The sequence below is a fragment of the Hyperolius riggenbachi genome, chromosome 5 (genome assembly GCF_040937935.1).
Source record: "Hyperolius riggenbachi isolate aHypRig1 chromosome 5, aHypRig1.pri, whole genome shotgun sequence".
Taxonomy (NCBI): domain Eukaryota; kingdom Metazoa; phylum Chordata; class Amphibia; order Anura; family Hyperoliidae; genus Hyperolius; species Hyperolius riggenbachi.
In genome coordinates, this window is record NC_090650.1 from 318,126,740 (window position 1) to 318,141,259 (window position 14,520).

A 14,520-nucleotide genomic window follows, 5' to 3' on the forward strand; every position below is an offset into this window, starting at 1 on the left:
AATGCGGTCAGCTCTTTCCTTGTGTGGCATGCATTATATGATACAAGCTGAACAGGTTGCAGGAAAACGTCATGTGTCAGTGCTGTGTACACTTTCCTGTTTATTCTGGACTAATATAATGGAAAGTATTCAATGGTGCTCTCTCGGCTTACATTTGTTTTCTTTGGGTTGAGATGCCTATCTGACACACCAAGGACTCTGTGACAATCCCAGAAACATTCAGCGCTGGTTACAGCGCTGAAAGCGTATCTGTAGCTTTTTGGAAGTTATTTGCAGGAAGTTCCTCTGGAGTATTGGAGCTTTGTAATCATTTGCATGCCATACATTTTGTTAAAATGAAACGTTTGAATAAATTCAGGCTTTCAAAACAGAATTACGTGACTCATGATGTTTGTGCATTAAGCTTCAATAGTGGTTCTTGTGTTGACTATAGAAAAACACCTGCTGGTTTTGTATGAGTACAGAAATGAAAGATGAAGAATTTAGCCATCCACAACGATTTCTACATGCTTGCCTCACTGTTTTCCTTACTGTTTGTGATTCCCATAAATTGGACTGGAGAAAACAGAAGCGTTAACTAGAACACAACAATATCAAAAGTTTGGATTTTCTTTGCATGTCTATCAACACCGGCTTGCCCCGGGCACAGTTGGTACCTCCTGCAGTGTGCATAACTATCTAGTTCAATTTATCTGGGTTTTGGTACACTTGGTGGCATTAAAGTAACTTTGTAGTGGGGGAATATGAAGGCTGACATTTTACCTTTCTATCCTGCCTGGCTTCAGTAATGTCTGAATCACACACTTGAAACAAGCATAGTGGGACCAGACTTTATTTAGAGCTCCTATCCTGAGTGGGCAAAGTAGACTTAAAGAGAATGTCGTCCTCTACTGTGCCTGCGTGACCGCTGTCAATACGGTCCACATTGTCCGCAGTGTTTTCGCGGGTGCAGAATGATTGTGTCTGCGCAATGCACCGTGGACAACGTGGACTTGATTGACAGCAGCAGACACGCAGGTGCAGTAGAGGGTGACCTTGAGGTTGGCATCTGCACCAGCGGGGACCCTGGGCCAGCGGCTGAGAGCAGAGCTGCTGCGTGGGACATGTCGGCAGCAAGGGGCTGGAGGAAGCCCCGGGTAAGTAGGTTGTGGGGTAGCATTAAGTTACTAACATGTTTTGCTGTCAAGAAGGGCTTCCGCAGAGGATCTTCATGGGGAAAAGTAAAACAAAGTAGAAAGACCTCCCCTTTCCCACCAAAATAAGGGAACTGTCACATATGTGTAGTAGCTCAGGTAAGACAGATCTTAGTCATAGAGTGTTTCTGTATCAACACACACATCTCAGGGGATTTTAGAGACAAAGAGATCCCTTTAGGGTTTGAAGCAAATATAACTTCTAATAGGGAACTGTGCAGGTAATGTTGTTTTCCTGAATTTATAGGCCGCATGGGTGCTCTTATGAACAAATACAGCACATTCTGTCCAGCCAGGTATGATGTCATCGGTTACGTGTAAAAATAATTTAGATAAGTGAAACAGAGATGAGATCAAATGATGAAACGTTTAGTTCAGGCCTCTGTTAAAGGAAGTGACAGGAACTTGCAAACAGTCATTGTTGACTGAGGCCCAGTGCACACCGAGCGGTTTTTGATGTGATCCGCCGGCCGCATCCGCCTGTCAATCCGTTCGGTTAATGTATCTCAATGAAATGGTGCACACCGGCGGTTTGAGGATTGTAGCAAACCGCAAACGTGCCTCCTGCTGCACGTTTGCGGTTTGCAGAAGCGTTTCTCCTGGCACTTTAAGCCCGCCAGGAGAAAAGCGCGATATAAATGTTCTGTGTTTGTTTGTTTGTTTGTTTCTGCCTCAATGTAAAGGATAGGAAAAACGCAAACCGCTCTGAAAAATGCTAGATCAGAGCGGTTTGCTAGGCGTTTTTGTTACAGAGGCTATTCAGTACAGCTTTTGCTGTAACAATTTGTGTAATCTGCTACACAAAAACACCCAAAACTGCTAGGCATGTTTAGAAATCCGCTCTAAACATGCCTAGAATCGCTCTGAAATCTGCTCCGAAAACCGCTAGCGTTTTGCAGATCTGCTAACGGTTTTGGTGTGCACTGGGCCTAACTTGTAAAATATACTACTTGTGGTGCAGCTTTGCTAGTCCTTCATCTCATACTTTCTGAAACAGAAATGCAGATCAGGTATTCTGACTTCACTGGCCTCTTGTTCAGGATGAACTGCTGAAACTGGCAATCCCTGACAGGCATTTTTTAAACTGGGATAAAGATGGCAGCCATCATATTACTCATTATGAGTTTTCCTTAAATCAAGTGTTCTAGTACACTCTGCCGTGAGGAAAACTTACTGACTGCTGTAGCTCTGAGGAGAGTCACATGATCAACTTAACGCCACTGAATACATTGAAGCATAAAGGGAGCAGGAGCTACATGGTTAGACATTATCAGATACCATAATAGACGGATTACATACCCAAGTTTGCAAATGCTGTAATTTGTTAGCCTTTTAGCTATCCCTACATTGGCTCATTATGCAGAACTCCAGCCAAAATGTTTGAAATGTTTTTTTTTTTGTTTGTTTTTTTGTAAGCCTTGGAATGAAGTTAGGTTTTAGGAAGAAATTGTAGGCAGTGTTGAACGACGCTCACCACCAGCAGTGGTGTGCCTCAGTCAGCACTACTGGATATGTGGCTGTGCCCCCTATTGCACTCATGAGTGCTGGTGTAAACACAAATGGAGTGGTCATGTATGTTCTGACAGTGTGGTTTGGTAGAATAACTCTATTGCTCATGGTACATAGTATGGTCCAGATTTCTTGGCTAATTGATATTACTTAGTACCCCCACCACCATAAGCAAAATGGCAGCCCTCAAGATGCACTTCAGAGGTTTCTGCAGAACACATAGCACTGGGCACTATTTCAGCCACACTATTTGGCCATGTTGAACCTTGCAGGAGTGGATCCAGGTATAGAAACATTAAGGGGCTGCAACCACTAGTGCTGAATTCAGCACAAATATGCAGCCTTTCCTCCCCAGATGTGAGGGGTGGAGAAACACTACCTATCCCTAACATGGGCTTGCTGTCCAGATCACACTGAGGTGCAAATCTGGATGGTATTCTGAAGCCCGCAGCCGAATCCCTGTAACTGCATGGACCGGCTTAGTGATTCGTGCTGCCGCTGCACAACAGAACGGGAGCTGCGGCTGAATTAGAAACAGCGGCGGATCCTAGTGGGCACCGGCCATTAGCTGAGGTTTCCAGTGATTGCAAATTCGCAATGCAAATACAGGTAGTCCCCGGTTTACAGACACCCGATTTACGAATGACTCGCCAATGCGAATTGCCCAATCCCGTTGCGATGATGTCATTTCCGTGGGGGAAGTTTGAAGAAGCGGTTTGAAATGTCCCGATTTAAGAACGGATTCAAGTTAAGAACAAATCTACAGTCCCTATCTCACAATGAAAATTGTGGATTTGTTTTTTTTATGAAAATTTTTAACAGAACAAATGTGAAACGTAATATGCTTGGGGAAAAGACAAGTCTGTAATAAATGGCAGTGAGGTGACACACAGTTTTCTGTTCACATAGTATCTTACAAAGCACGTTCGGAAGCTTAAGTTATATACAGTTAATGATTAATTGCAGTGGATTTTTCCATGTGCAAGATTGTTCTACCCAGAATTCCCTGCATCAGGGCATAACTATGTTTAATTAGTGAGGTGTGTGAATGGAGAACAGCCTGGTTTCATGTGGAGATCTTGGAGTCTGGCTGTTTGATAACTGTAGTAATACATGATATTTCTTCCCCATGTGGGGACTCGTGTCCACCCCAGCAAGTTCCTGGAAAGATCCCCTTTGGCAGTCAGAGATAATGGTGTTGTTTAGCCTCAGCTAGCGTGACATCAGGACAGATGTTTTTAATTAGTTCAGGCTTTAGCTGGCAGTTTTTTAATATAAAGTTCAGATCTTCCACTAAATCTTATCTCGCCTGCTTAAACAGTTTAGCATTTTTAAAGCCCAGAAAATAAAGAGCCTTGTATTTTTACGCTGCTTTAAAAAAGCATGTTGTTTGTGTACATAGCAGTTTATTTTATAGTATAATAATATAATAATATAATATAGTATATTTACAAAACTCTGGGGGGTCCGAGCAGATATTCTGGTAAAGCCCCTTGGAGAAAGCTGCACAGTCACAGTGACATGAATAATTCAGTGTACTCTGAAGTGCAATGGAAAATGTTGGCTCAAATATTTGCAGTATGCTTTTCCTGATATCCTCAGGTAGCCGGTCGTAATCCTGTGGCTTTTTCACCCATTTTTACATGGTCTGTTTTTACTTTCACATGAACCAGTCTATTTAATTCCTATTTTTTTAAAGTACCGTTATTCCACAGGGTAGCCTTTTCTGGCAGGTTACATTTTCTGATAAGGGCTGGTTTAGATGCCTTTTACTGCCGGAATCCACTGTGTCCCGCATTGAGATGAATGGAAGTGTATTTGCCATTGATTGTGCAAGCGCCATAATCTATAAATGTTTCCAAGACTCTGTATATAGCTTCTAGCATCAGCTGTGTTTGCACTTACGTATCGCCCTTTATGCTCAAAAAGCGATATGGCAATGAATCAACATGGGCAGCCTGCCAGCTGGGTCATCTCATCCAAGTTGCATATTGTGCCTGTCCTCCTGTGTTTTATCTGCCTTTCATAGTAACAACGTATGTTGCTAGCCTGTAGGCTAGTAATGCATCTGTATAGCTCATAGCTCAGAACTGTGACCTGAAGGATCTTGTTCCGATCCTTGTGGACGACAGTCCTGATACATGTGTACGAGGATTTACAAGGGTTGTAAGTGATAAATAGCAGGTAGTTATTGATCATTACCCACATAATAATAGTGCATGTCCAGCGGAAAAGCAGGTTCACATGGGCACTAAACGACGAGCTGTCCATCTAACTGAATGGACAGCGCTGGTACCATCATTTACCATCCCTTGTGCAAACACCTTTCTCAATCACAATTTTTCCCATCGTCTTGTTTATTCTTGAGAGCTACGTGTAGATCTTCCCTTGGGTGAATGTTGGAGAGCAGGTCATTCAGAAGAGTGGCGCTGAACACTAGTATACTTGGCAGCCGGAGCGTATGCTTTGCAGTTGCTCTCTCCACTCCATTAATGTCCTACTAGCCTTGCTCACACCTAGGCCTGTATGCAATTCCCTTTTTCTCCCGAGTTTTCTTCTTGGTGATACTTTCACAACTTGTCATAAATGCCTTTTAAGCCACCAGCAAGCAAAAAAATACTCTAAGTTTGATAGTACTTTTTCACCAACTTTGGGATTTTTTTTTTTTTTATTGTAAAAAGCTGAAAAGTTATTTTAAAGAGTAACTGTCAGGCTGCAGAAGCTAATTTAAACCTCTATTCTCCTGTGTTAAACAGTTTAGAAGGAAGCCCAAAAGCAATTAGTGAAGATAAAAATCTCAGTTACCTTTAATGTGTGCTTATCAGCAAGGCTGTTATTTTTAAGAAGACGCAAGCCGCATACCATACTGCAAAGCATTCTGGGGCTCTCCCCTCGGCTGCTAATGAGACGTTACAGCAGCTTGTAATTGCGTAGCACTGATAAATCTCCGGGCAGAGTACACTGCAGGAGTCAGCTATTGTTCCTAGCCACATGGCTCATTAATATTCACTGCACACTGTGTTGTTCAAGTACAAGCTTATCTGTGATCAGGAAGCAGGCAGGACATGACGACACATTTGACAGAAAAACATGGAGCCTGCCATGAGCTGTCAGGAGCATCTATCTCTGCATATACTATATACAAATTCTGTGAAATCCAAAGTGGACAGTGAAATGCATATGTAATGTAAGTACAGCCAATCTTTAGCTACTGATATATGTGTTTATTTTCTCTGAGACCTTATACCTAACAGCTCCTCTTTAAATACAAGATGAACATTATCTCCTAGGAGATGACTCAGGTGAAACGGTAATTGCATATGGGCTATGGCCTCTTTCCATGGATGGGAACATTCTCCAGGGGTGCTCCTACTCACTGGGATTTTCTCTCACTTGCTTATGTCCCTAATGTTTTGCTTGCTCCTTTTTTTTATTTTTATTTTTTTAAAGTGGAGCGGTTCGCCATACTATATCAGAAAAAAACACATAAGTAGATAAATACTTGCTCTACTTACGTAACATGTATTGCCATGTCCACATTTTGATGTTAGGGATTTTTCCATATAAAAAAGGAGAAAATCCTTCTTAAGATTTTCCATTTTGATTTTGTCTATCTTGAAGCCAATCTTGACATCATTTCCTCCCTTACTCTCTCTGTATCATTGCCCGCCCTCCTCCCAGTCTTTAGACACTCCCTCACAGCTCTGCAGTAAAAAGTACATTGTCTCAGCATGAGAAATATTGGCCCATCAGAGAGGAACAGAGGTGTGGGAGGGGAAAACAAGAGGGAAAGAGGCTTCAGCCAATCAGACTGCATTAATTATGTCTGAGGGGAAAGTAAAGAAGAAGAAAAAAAGAGAACCCAGTATGCCCTGCAACTTTGTGCGGCAGATGTACCAAATAAGAACCAGGGAAACTGGGGAATGATATTTTATGGAGAAGAAAAGTAAGATTGATTTTTAACTTAAATTGCCTGGTTAGCATCCTTATTACCGGTACTTGTTTACCAGATAAAGTAAAGAATTGATTTTATGCCTGACAGTTACGCTTTAACATATTTTGAAAGGCTGTTAAACTCCACCTCTTCAAAGCGGTATTGTCACCATAAAAATCAAATTTCAGCAGCAACTGGTCTGAGTGTATTAAGTGATAAAGATGCTAATCCTGCATTCAAAACTTGCAAAACTTTTTTTCTGCTGTTATGGTTTGTAGTTATCACATACTTTAGGAACACTGGCCCTAGTGCCAAAGAGTTGAATGCTGGGAGTTCTTTTATCTATAATATATTCTTCCTCTTCCATTTATTTCCCTGCCTAGCTGCTTCTCAGAAACACCCTCTGATTACTTGTGTTTACAAGCAAGGCTGAGGTGACTCAGGGCCCTTTTCCACCAGCGCGTTTGCGCTGGCTGAATCGCAAAAACGCAAACCGCTAGCGATTTTACAATCGCTACGGTTTGCTTTTTAACATAGGAATCGCGGTAGGTCATTTCCACTACCGCGATTCGTTTTTGTCGGGAACGCGAACACGCGGCGGAGCGATATTTGCCGCGATTTTGCTATGCAGTGCATAGCATAGCAAAATCGCGGCCGCGAACGTCGGGGAATCGCCGCTAATTGCGATTCAGCAATCGCTAGCGTTCAGCGTGAACGCTAGCGATTGCTAGTGGAAAAGGGCCCTCAGTGATTGGATGTATAAATAATAAAAAAGAGTGCAATTGTTAGTATACACCTCAGTAGGAGTGTCTGAAGACTCTGGGAGGAATCTAATGAATACACAATGAGCAAGGGGAGGGGGGAAAACAAGAGTCGGGGAGGATATGATGTCAGCATTACCTTGGCAAGATGGCCACTGCCTAGAATAGGATTTTCTGCTTTTCCTTTATAAAATTCACAGGAATCATTACGTGGATAGCACAATACATATGTTATGTAAGTAGAAGTAGTATTTATCTACTTATATATGTGTTTATTTCTAGGTTAGCATGGGTGTCGCTTGTTCTTTAAAGAGAATCTGTACTCTAATATTCTTACAATAAAAAGCATACCATTCTATTCATTATTTTCTCCTGTGCCCCTCTGTGCTGTTTCTGCCACTCTCTGCTGCAATCCTGGCTTGTAATTAACAGTTGTAGGCAGTGTTTACAAACAAACTAACCAGCTTCTAATAGGCTCAGCTAAGCATAGTGTATGAGTCATTCAGAGTATGCAGGGGCCTGCAGAGGGTGTGTATCGCTTCTACCAATCACAAGCAGCCCTGCACATTCCACACAATCAAGCTTTAGCCCGACAAACAGGACAGAGGAAAGATACATTGATTTATTACAGAGACAGTGCAGTTAGGAAAGACTGCAGTAAGCCAGAGCAGATTAGAACAGGCATAGGAACTTATAGGATAGAAGAACTAAGGCTGAAAAAATTGTTAGAGTCTCTTTAAAGAGTAACTGTTAGGCTTAAAAACAAAAATCAATTCCCTATTTCTATCTGCAATACAGATAAAATGGATGCTAAAAAGGCAATGCCCAACTTAAATACAAATCTTACTTTTTTTTTAATCATAGATGAATCTTCGTGTCCCCAGCTCCAAAGGACGCAGCACTAGGCCACATAACAGAAGATGCAGTGCAGGCTGGGGCGGGAGGGAGTTCTTTTACTTTTTCTCCCCAGACACAGCTAGTTCAGCCTGATTGGCTGCAGCCTGTGTCACACACGCATGTCCCTCTCTCATTTGCTGCCTCGCGTCTGCACTGTCCGCCCCCTCCCTGCACTCTGTCGGCATCTCGTCCCTTTATTCGGGGGGCAGCGGGCATCTCCGCATCCATGGGAACCCCCGGCCCTGCTACTATTTACAAAGGGATTCCCCCTGCATTATCCCTCCACTCTGTAACATCCCCGCTCGGCCCGCAGCATTATAGAGCTTAGCGGGGAAGAATATATGCAGCGCACACAGATTCTCCTCTGGCGCTGGAGCTGCATATATTCTTCCCTGCTAAGTGCTGTTATGCTGGGAGATGAGATGGACGCTGAGGGTAAATGCAGGGGGAATCACTACTGATATAGTAGCAGGGCTGGGGGGTTCTCATGGATGCAGGGGTGTCACTAATATAGCGCTGGCAATTGCTGTAGGAAAGGTGGTAAGGGAGGAAATGACCTCAGCATTGGCTTCACCGGAGGGACTAAAGATGGCCCCCTGCCAGGGAACAGGATTATCTGCATTTCCATATTTTTGTTTTATAAAATTCACTGAAATGAAATTGTGGACAGTGCAAGAAATCTGTCATGTAAGTAGAGCTAGTATTTATCTACTTATGTGTTTTTTTTATCCTGGCATAGTATGGCGGACCGCTCCTCTTTAAACTTGTCTACTCATTTTTTTCTTAGTCCTTACTTGAGTTGTTCCTGAAGAAAAAAAGAGAATCCATCCCCACATGTCCCCATTTATTTTGTCATTAACCATTTCCTGGGAGTGTTTGGTTGGACAGGGTTCTCTTCTGCTACTTATCTGTTTATTTTGATGTTTACTTGACCAACCTCAATTGTGGTGTCCTTTAACCACTTCACCACTGAGGGGTTTTACCCCCTGACCACCAGAGCAATTTTCACCTTTCAGCGCTCCTTCCATTCATTCGTCTATAACTTTATCATTACTTATCACAATTAAACGAACTATATCTTGTTTTTTCCACCACCAATTAGGCTTTCTTTAGGTGGGACATTATGCCAAGAATTATTTTATTCTAAGTGTGTTTTAATGGGAAAATAGGAAAAATGTGGGAAAAAATTCATTATTTTTCAGTTTTCGGCCATTATCGTTTTTAAATAATGCATGCTACTGTAATTAAAACCCATGAAATGTATTTGCCCTTTTGTCCCGGTTATAAAACCGTTTAAATTATGTCCCTATCACAATGTTTGGCGCCAATATTTTATTTGGAAATAAAGGTGCATTTTTTTCAGTTTTGCGTCCATCCCTAATTACAAGCCCATAGTTTATAAAGTAACAGTGTTGTACCTTCCTGACATAAATATTTAAAAAGTTCAGTTCCTAAGGTAACTATTTATGTATTTTTTTTATTGTAATTTTTTTAATTTTTTTTTAATTACAAAAAAAAAAATTGGGAGTGCGGGAGGTAATGAGTTAATTTTTTGTGTAAAAGTAATTTATTTGTATGTGAAAAATGTTTAGGGTGTAGTGTTTCTATTTGGCCACAAGATAGCCACAGTAACTTTTTGTTTAATGCGACCTCCAATCGTCCTTCCGGACTCTTGGGGGAAGTATTAGGAGGCAGCGTAAGTGTTTTTTCATAATGATCGCGCTGCTCATCGGAGAGCAGCGGATCATTGCGGGGCTTAGATCAACGAACGGGAATGGATTTTCCCGTTCATTGATCTCCGGGCGGGCGGCGTGTTTACGAGCGGCCGGCGGCGTGTTTACGAGCAGGAGCGCGGGCAGCGGCGGGAGCGCGGGAAGTACGGATTTCTCTGTCCCTGGGGTTTAAAGGATGGAAAAAGGGACGGAGAAATTCGTACGGGCGGGGGTAAAGTGGTTAAAATTGTTCATGTAAACAAGGGCTTAGGGCCCTTTCACACTATAAATCGCAAAACTGTTTTGCGCAGGTGATTTTACCACGATTAGCGCGGTAAAAATCACTGGACACTTTTGTGATTCAGAGTGATCGATCAGCGCTCTATTAAGCACTCTCTACCAAATTCACTCCAGAATCGTGGCAAAATGCTGCAGGTAGCGCGATTGGCTCTAATCGCAAATTGCCCGCGATCAGCACCAATCAAGGCAGTGAGATCACTGCCATATACTTTCTATTGCGCTAGCGCTTCTGCAATTTGTGGGAGTAACCTGCTAATCGCTTAAAGGGACACTTAAGCCAGGAATAAAAAATCTGTTTTACTTGCTCGGGGCTTCTACCAGCCCCCTGCAGCCGTGTCGTGCCCTCGCAGTCACTCACTGAGCCTCCGGTCCACCGCCCCCAGCTAGGTTTTTTTTTTTTTTTTGCTGACAGGGCTTTCTGTGTCTGCGCAGACCTAGCCACGCGTATCATTCATGTTCCTGTCCTCAATATCGTCCTGCACAGGATGCTATTGCAGACAGGAACGCGAAGAAATATATGCGTTGCCAGGCCTAGCTGGCGGCAGGGGGGATTGGAGGCTCCGTGAGTGACTGCCAGGGCACAGGGCGGCTGCAGGGGGCTGGTAGAAGCCCCAGGAAAGTAAAACTGTTTTTTTATATTCCTGGCTTAAAGAGAACCTGTACTGAGTAAAATTATTTAAAATAAACACATGAGGTAACTTCAAATGAACATTACATAGTTACCTTGCCATCAGTTCCTCTCAGAAGCTCACCATTTTCTTCTTACAGTGATCCCTTCCAGTTCTGACAGCATTTTGTCAGACCTGAAATATATCAGTTGCTGCCAGTAATATATCAGTTGCTGTCAGTTACAGCTGAGAGGAGAACTGATGTGTCCATGTTTCCCTATGGCTCAAGTGGGGGTGTTACAGTTTAACAGTGTGCTGACCAGAAAGCTGTTATGGGGTAATAGCCATTTTCAAAATGGAGGACGGAGAATTCTATTGATCACAGTGGACAAACAGGACGCAGGAGAGGAAAAATAGATTGAGGAGTAGACTGCACGGGAGGCAAGTATGACTTGTGTATGTTTATTTTGACTTTTAATTTTCAGTATAGGTTTTCTTTAAGTGTCCCTTTAAGTGTAAACAGGCCCTAAGAGTAGTTTGACAGATGTAATGGTTTTATCAGATCAGTGGTTTCATCATACAACTGCATCTTTAAGTGTGTGGTCAGCATAGCACTCATATAAATTCTTGCGCCTTAAATGCCAAAACGTTCTTAAATTGATTCTGCAGTTATAGCAATAAAATGAGTCTTGTGATAAACACTTGCTTCCTACCATAGAATATATTCCATCTATGAATGAGCCTCATCATTCAAGATGCAGGCTGTGCAGAATTCTGCAAGTGGTTTATATCCTTTGTGCAAAGTCCTTCCTTTCCCTGGCTCTGTGTGTGTTTGTGTGTGGTATCCGTATTGCCGCTTAGTCCAGCCTTGTTTAACGCACTCTTTCCTTTTTCTTACAGGTATAATGGGCTGTATTAAGAGTAAGGAGGACAAAGGTCCGTCGATAAAATACAGAACAGAACCCAAGCAAGAGCCTATCAGCCAGTTTGGCAATGACCCTGCACAAGTTGCACAGTCCCCAGTGGGCAAAGGACCATCTGCTAACTTTAACAGCCATTCCATGACACCATTTGGTGGTTCTTCTGGAATTACTCCTTTTGGAGGAGCAACTTCTATCTTTTCACCAGTGCCAGTTTCTTACCCCGGAGGAGGGTTAACGGGTAAGCTTATATTCTTCCCAATGTATGGCTCAGTGTGCAAATCTGATGTTCTCAAATGGAGTTCTTGTGTGAATAGGAAAATATGCTTTTATGTTAGTCATTGGATGAGTGGTTAAAGTGGACCTGAACTCTTGCACAGGGCAGAGAAATACACCCTGTATGTATTTAGAGAGTTTAGCCTGTCTGATTCCTCCTCATCTGTGTCTAATCACTACTTATAATTTGATCCCTCAGCCACGGCAGATAAGCTCATTTGAAAGCACAGGATGTTTGCTTTCATGAAAGCAGGAAGTAGAAAAACTGATTTATTTTAGAAATGGTTTTCTTTAATGCAGATTATGGAGTTGCTTATCTTTTAGAGCAGAGAGGAAGTTCTGAGTTCAGGTCCGAAGGTCCAGGATAAATAAAAAGTAAAAATCTACTTACCTGGGGCTTCCTCCAGCACCTGGCAGCCATCCTGTGCCCTCACCACAGCTCCAGTGGCTCCCGGTCCCCTCCGGTGCAGATGCCAACCTCGCCATCTGCTTGCTCTTCACCATACGGCGCACTGAGGTCATCCAGACTGTACTGCTCCTGCGCATTACAGTCTGGATGACGTCAGCTCGGCTACATAAGCCGCACACTGGAACGCAAGTAGGCCTCTTGTACCGGAGGGAACTCTGGGCCACCAGTGGGAAGCGGAGCTGCGGCAAGGGCACAGGACGGCTGCCAGGGGCTGGAGGAAGCTCCAGGTAAGTAGATTTTTACTTTTTATTAATCCTGGAGGTTTCCTTTAAGGTTAGCTGTGGGCTGATCCGTCTGAGAAAAGTAAAAGATTTCTCAAGGCAAAGGAGGCACCAACTACTGATTGGGATAAAGTTCAATACTTGGTTACGGTTCCTCTTTAAAGTGAATGTTTTCCTTTTTTTATTTTGCTCTTAGTAATAGAGGACCACTTACCTCATTGCCCTCTATAGTTATGTCCCTTTCCCGTCATTTTTGCTGCAGGATTGCACCTACAATCACTGTTTATAATCTTTGACCACTTCGGTCGAATATTCAAGGCAAGAGAGAGGAGGCAGAGCTTCTTTGCCCTGCTCTGTCACTCCTCCGTCATCTCCTCCCCTTTGCTCCTCCCTGTCAGGCTCGCTCCCGCAGATGCGCGGCTCACCTGCTCATCACAAGCAGGCATGCTGTAGCAATTAGAGGGCCAGTGTGGGGAATGTGATATATATATTTGCGATTTAGTGAAGGTCCTATCGTACCTTCACGTGTGTCAGGGCGGCAGCTCCGTCTTCAGCGATGTACTGCAAGGGCGCGCTCTTGACGATAGACGTGAGCGCGCACGCACTGTCCCTGGAACGCGCTCCCGAAGTCTCCAATGTCTCGCGCTATTTTATCGGCACTGGAAACTTGGAGATATTAGGAAGTAAGAGGCTGCCGACCCGGAAGATGAAGCAAAGGTCGGCAGCCATCTTGGATAGAAACCGAGCAGATTTCAGGCTATATTGCACGAACGGGGGCTGGTGGTGCGGCGAAAACAAGCACAGGTACATGTATCTTCATTTTTATACATGTGTATGTCATTTTTAAAAAAAAATCCGACCAGGTAAACAATGGCTTTAAGGTTAGCCGTGCCGGGGATGGGTGGTTAAGGTTAGGCATCGTTAGACGGAGGATTTAGTTTGAGACTAAAGTTAAAGGACAACTAATTTCCTTTGAAACAATTTCAGTTTCCTTGCAGTCCTGCATTTCTGTTTGGTTGCAGTAGTGTCTGAATCACCCCAGAAACAAGCATGAAGCTAATCTGTCAGATCTGACAATGTCAGAAACACCTGATCTTCTGCATGCTTGTTCAGGGTCTATGGCTAAAAGTATTAGAGGAGAGGATCAGCAGGGCTGCCAGGCAATTGGTATTACTTAAAAGGAAATAATTATGGCAGCCTCCATATCCCTCTCATTACAGTTGTCCTTTTAATTATAGCTAGTGAATCTGAAAAACTCATTTCGGCTTCACTGGGCGCCCTTTTTTCCTCAGTGCCCTTTTTTGCATAGATGTGTTAACCAGTTGCCGACCGCGTCACGCCAATGGGCGTGGCCGCGGCGGCAGCCCCAGGACCGCCTGACGCCGATTGGTGTAAAGTCCTGGGGCTTACATTTGCAGGAGATCGCGAGCAGGCTGCGCGCGCATCTCCTGCTTGGTGGGCGGGGCGGAGCGGAGCTGTAACGGCGAAACCGCCGCTTGATTGCTCTGTACAGCGCTGCGATCAGCAGCAGCGCTGTACTGGGGACAGCCGTGTGACACGGTTGTCCCCCTGGGGGACAAGAGAGCGATAGTCTCTCATAGGCTGAAGCCTATGACAGCCGATCGCCGTTATTGGCTGCATGGGGGGTGGGAGGGACGGAGGGGATAAAAAAAAAAAAAAAATGCACACTTTTAATAAAAAAAAAAATAACAAAATTATT

General features: G+C 43.6%; 1 protein-coding gene across 1 annotated transcript in view; it reads left to right on the plus strand.

Annotated features, from left to right (window-relative positions):
- YES1 (YES proto-oncogene 1, Src family tyrosine kinase) overlaps positions 1 to 14,520 on the plus strand; it is a 130,152-nt gene that overhangs the window by 78,348 nt on the left and 37,284 nt on the right. Inside the window, exon 2 of the mRNA XM_068237228.1 lies at positions 11,815 to 12,075. Coding sequence (XP_068093329.1) covers positions 11,820 to 12,075 — 256 coding nt within the window. The 5' untranslated portion in view covers positions 11,815 to 11,819. The remainder of the gene's footprint in view (positions 1 to 11,814; positions 12,076 to 14,520) is intronic.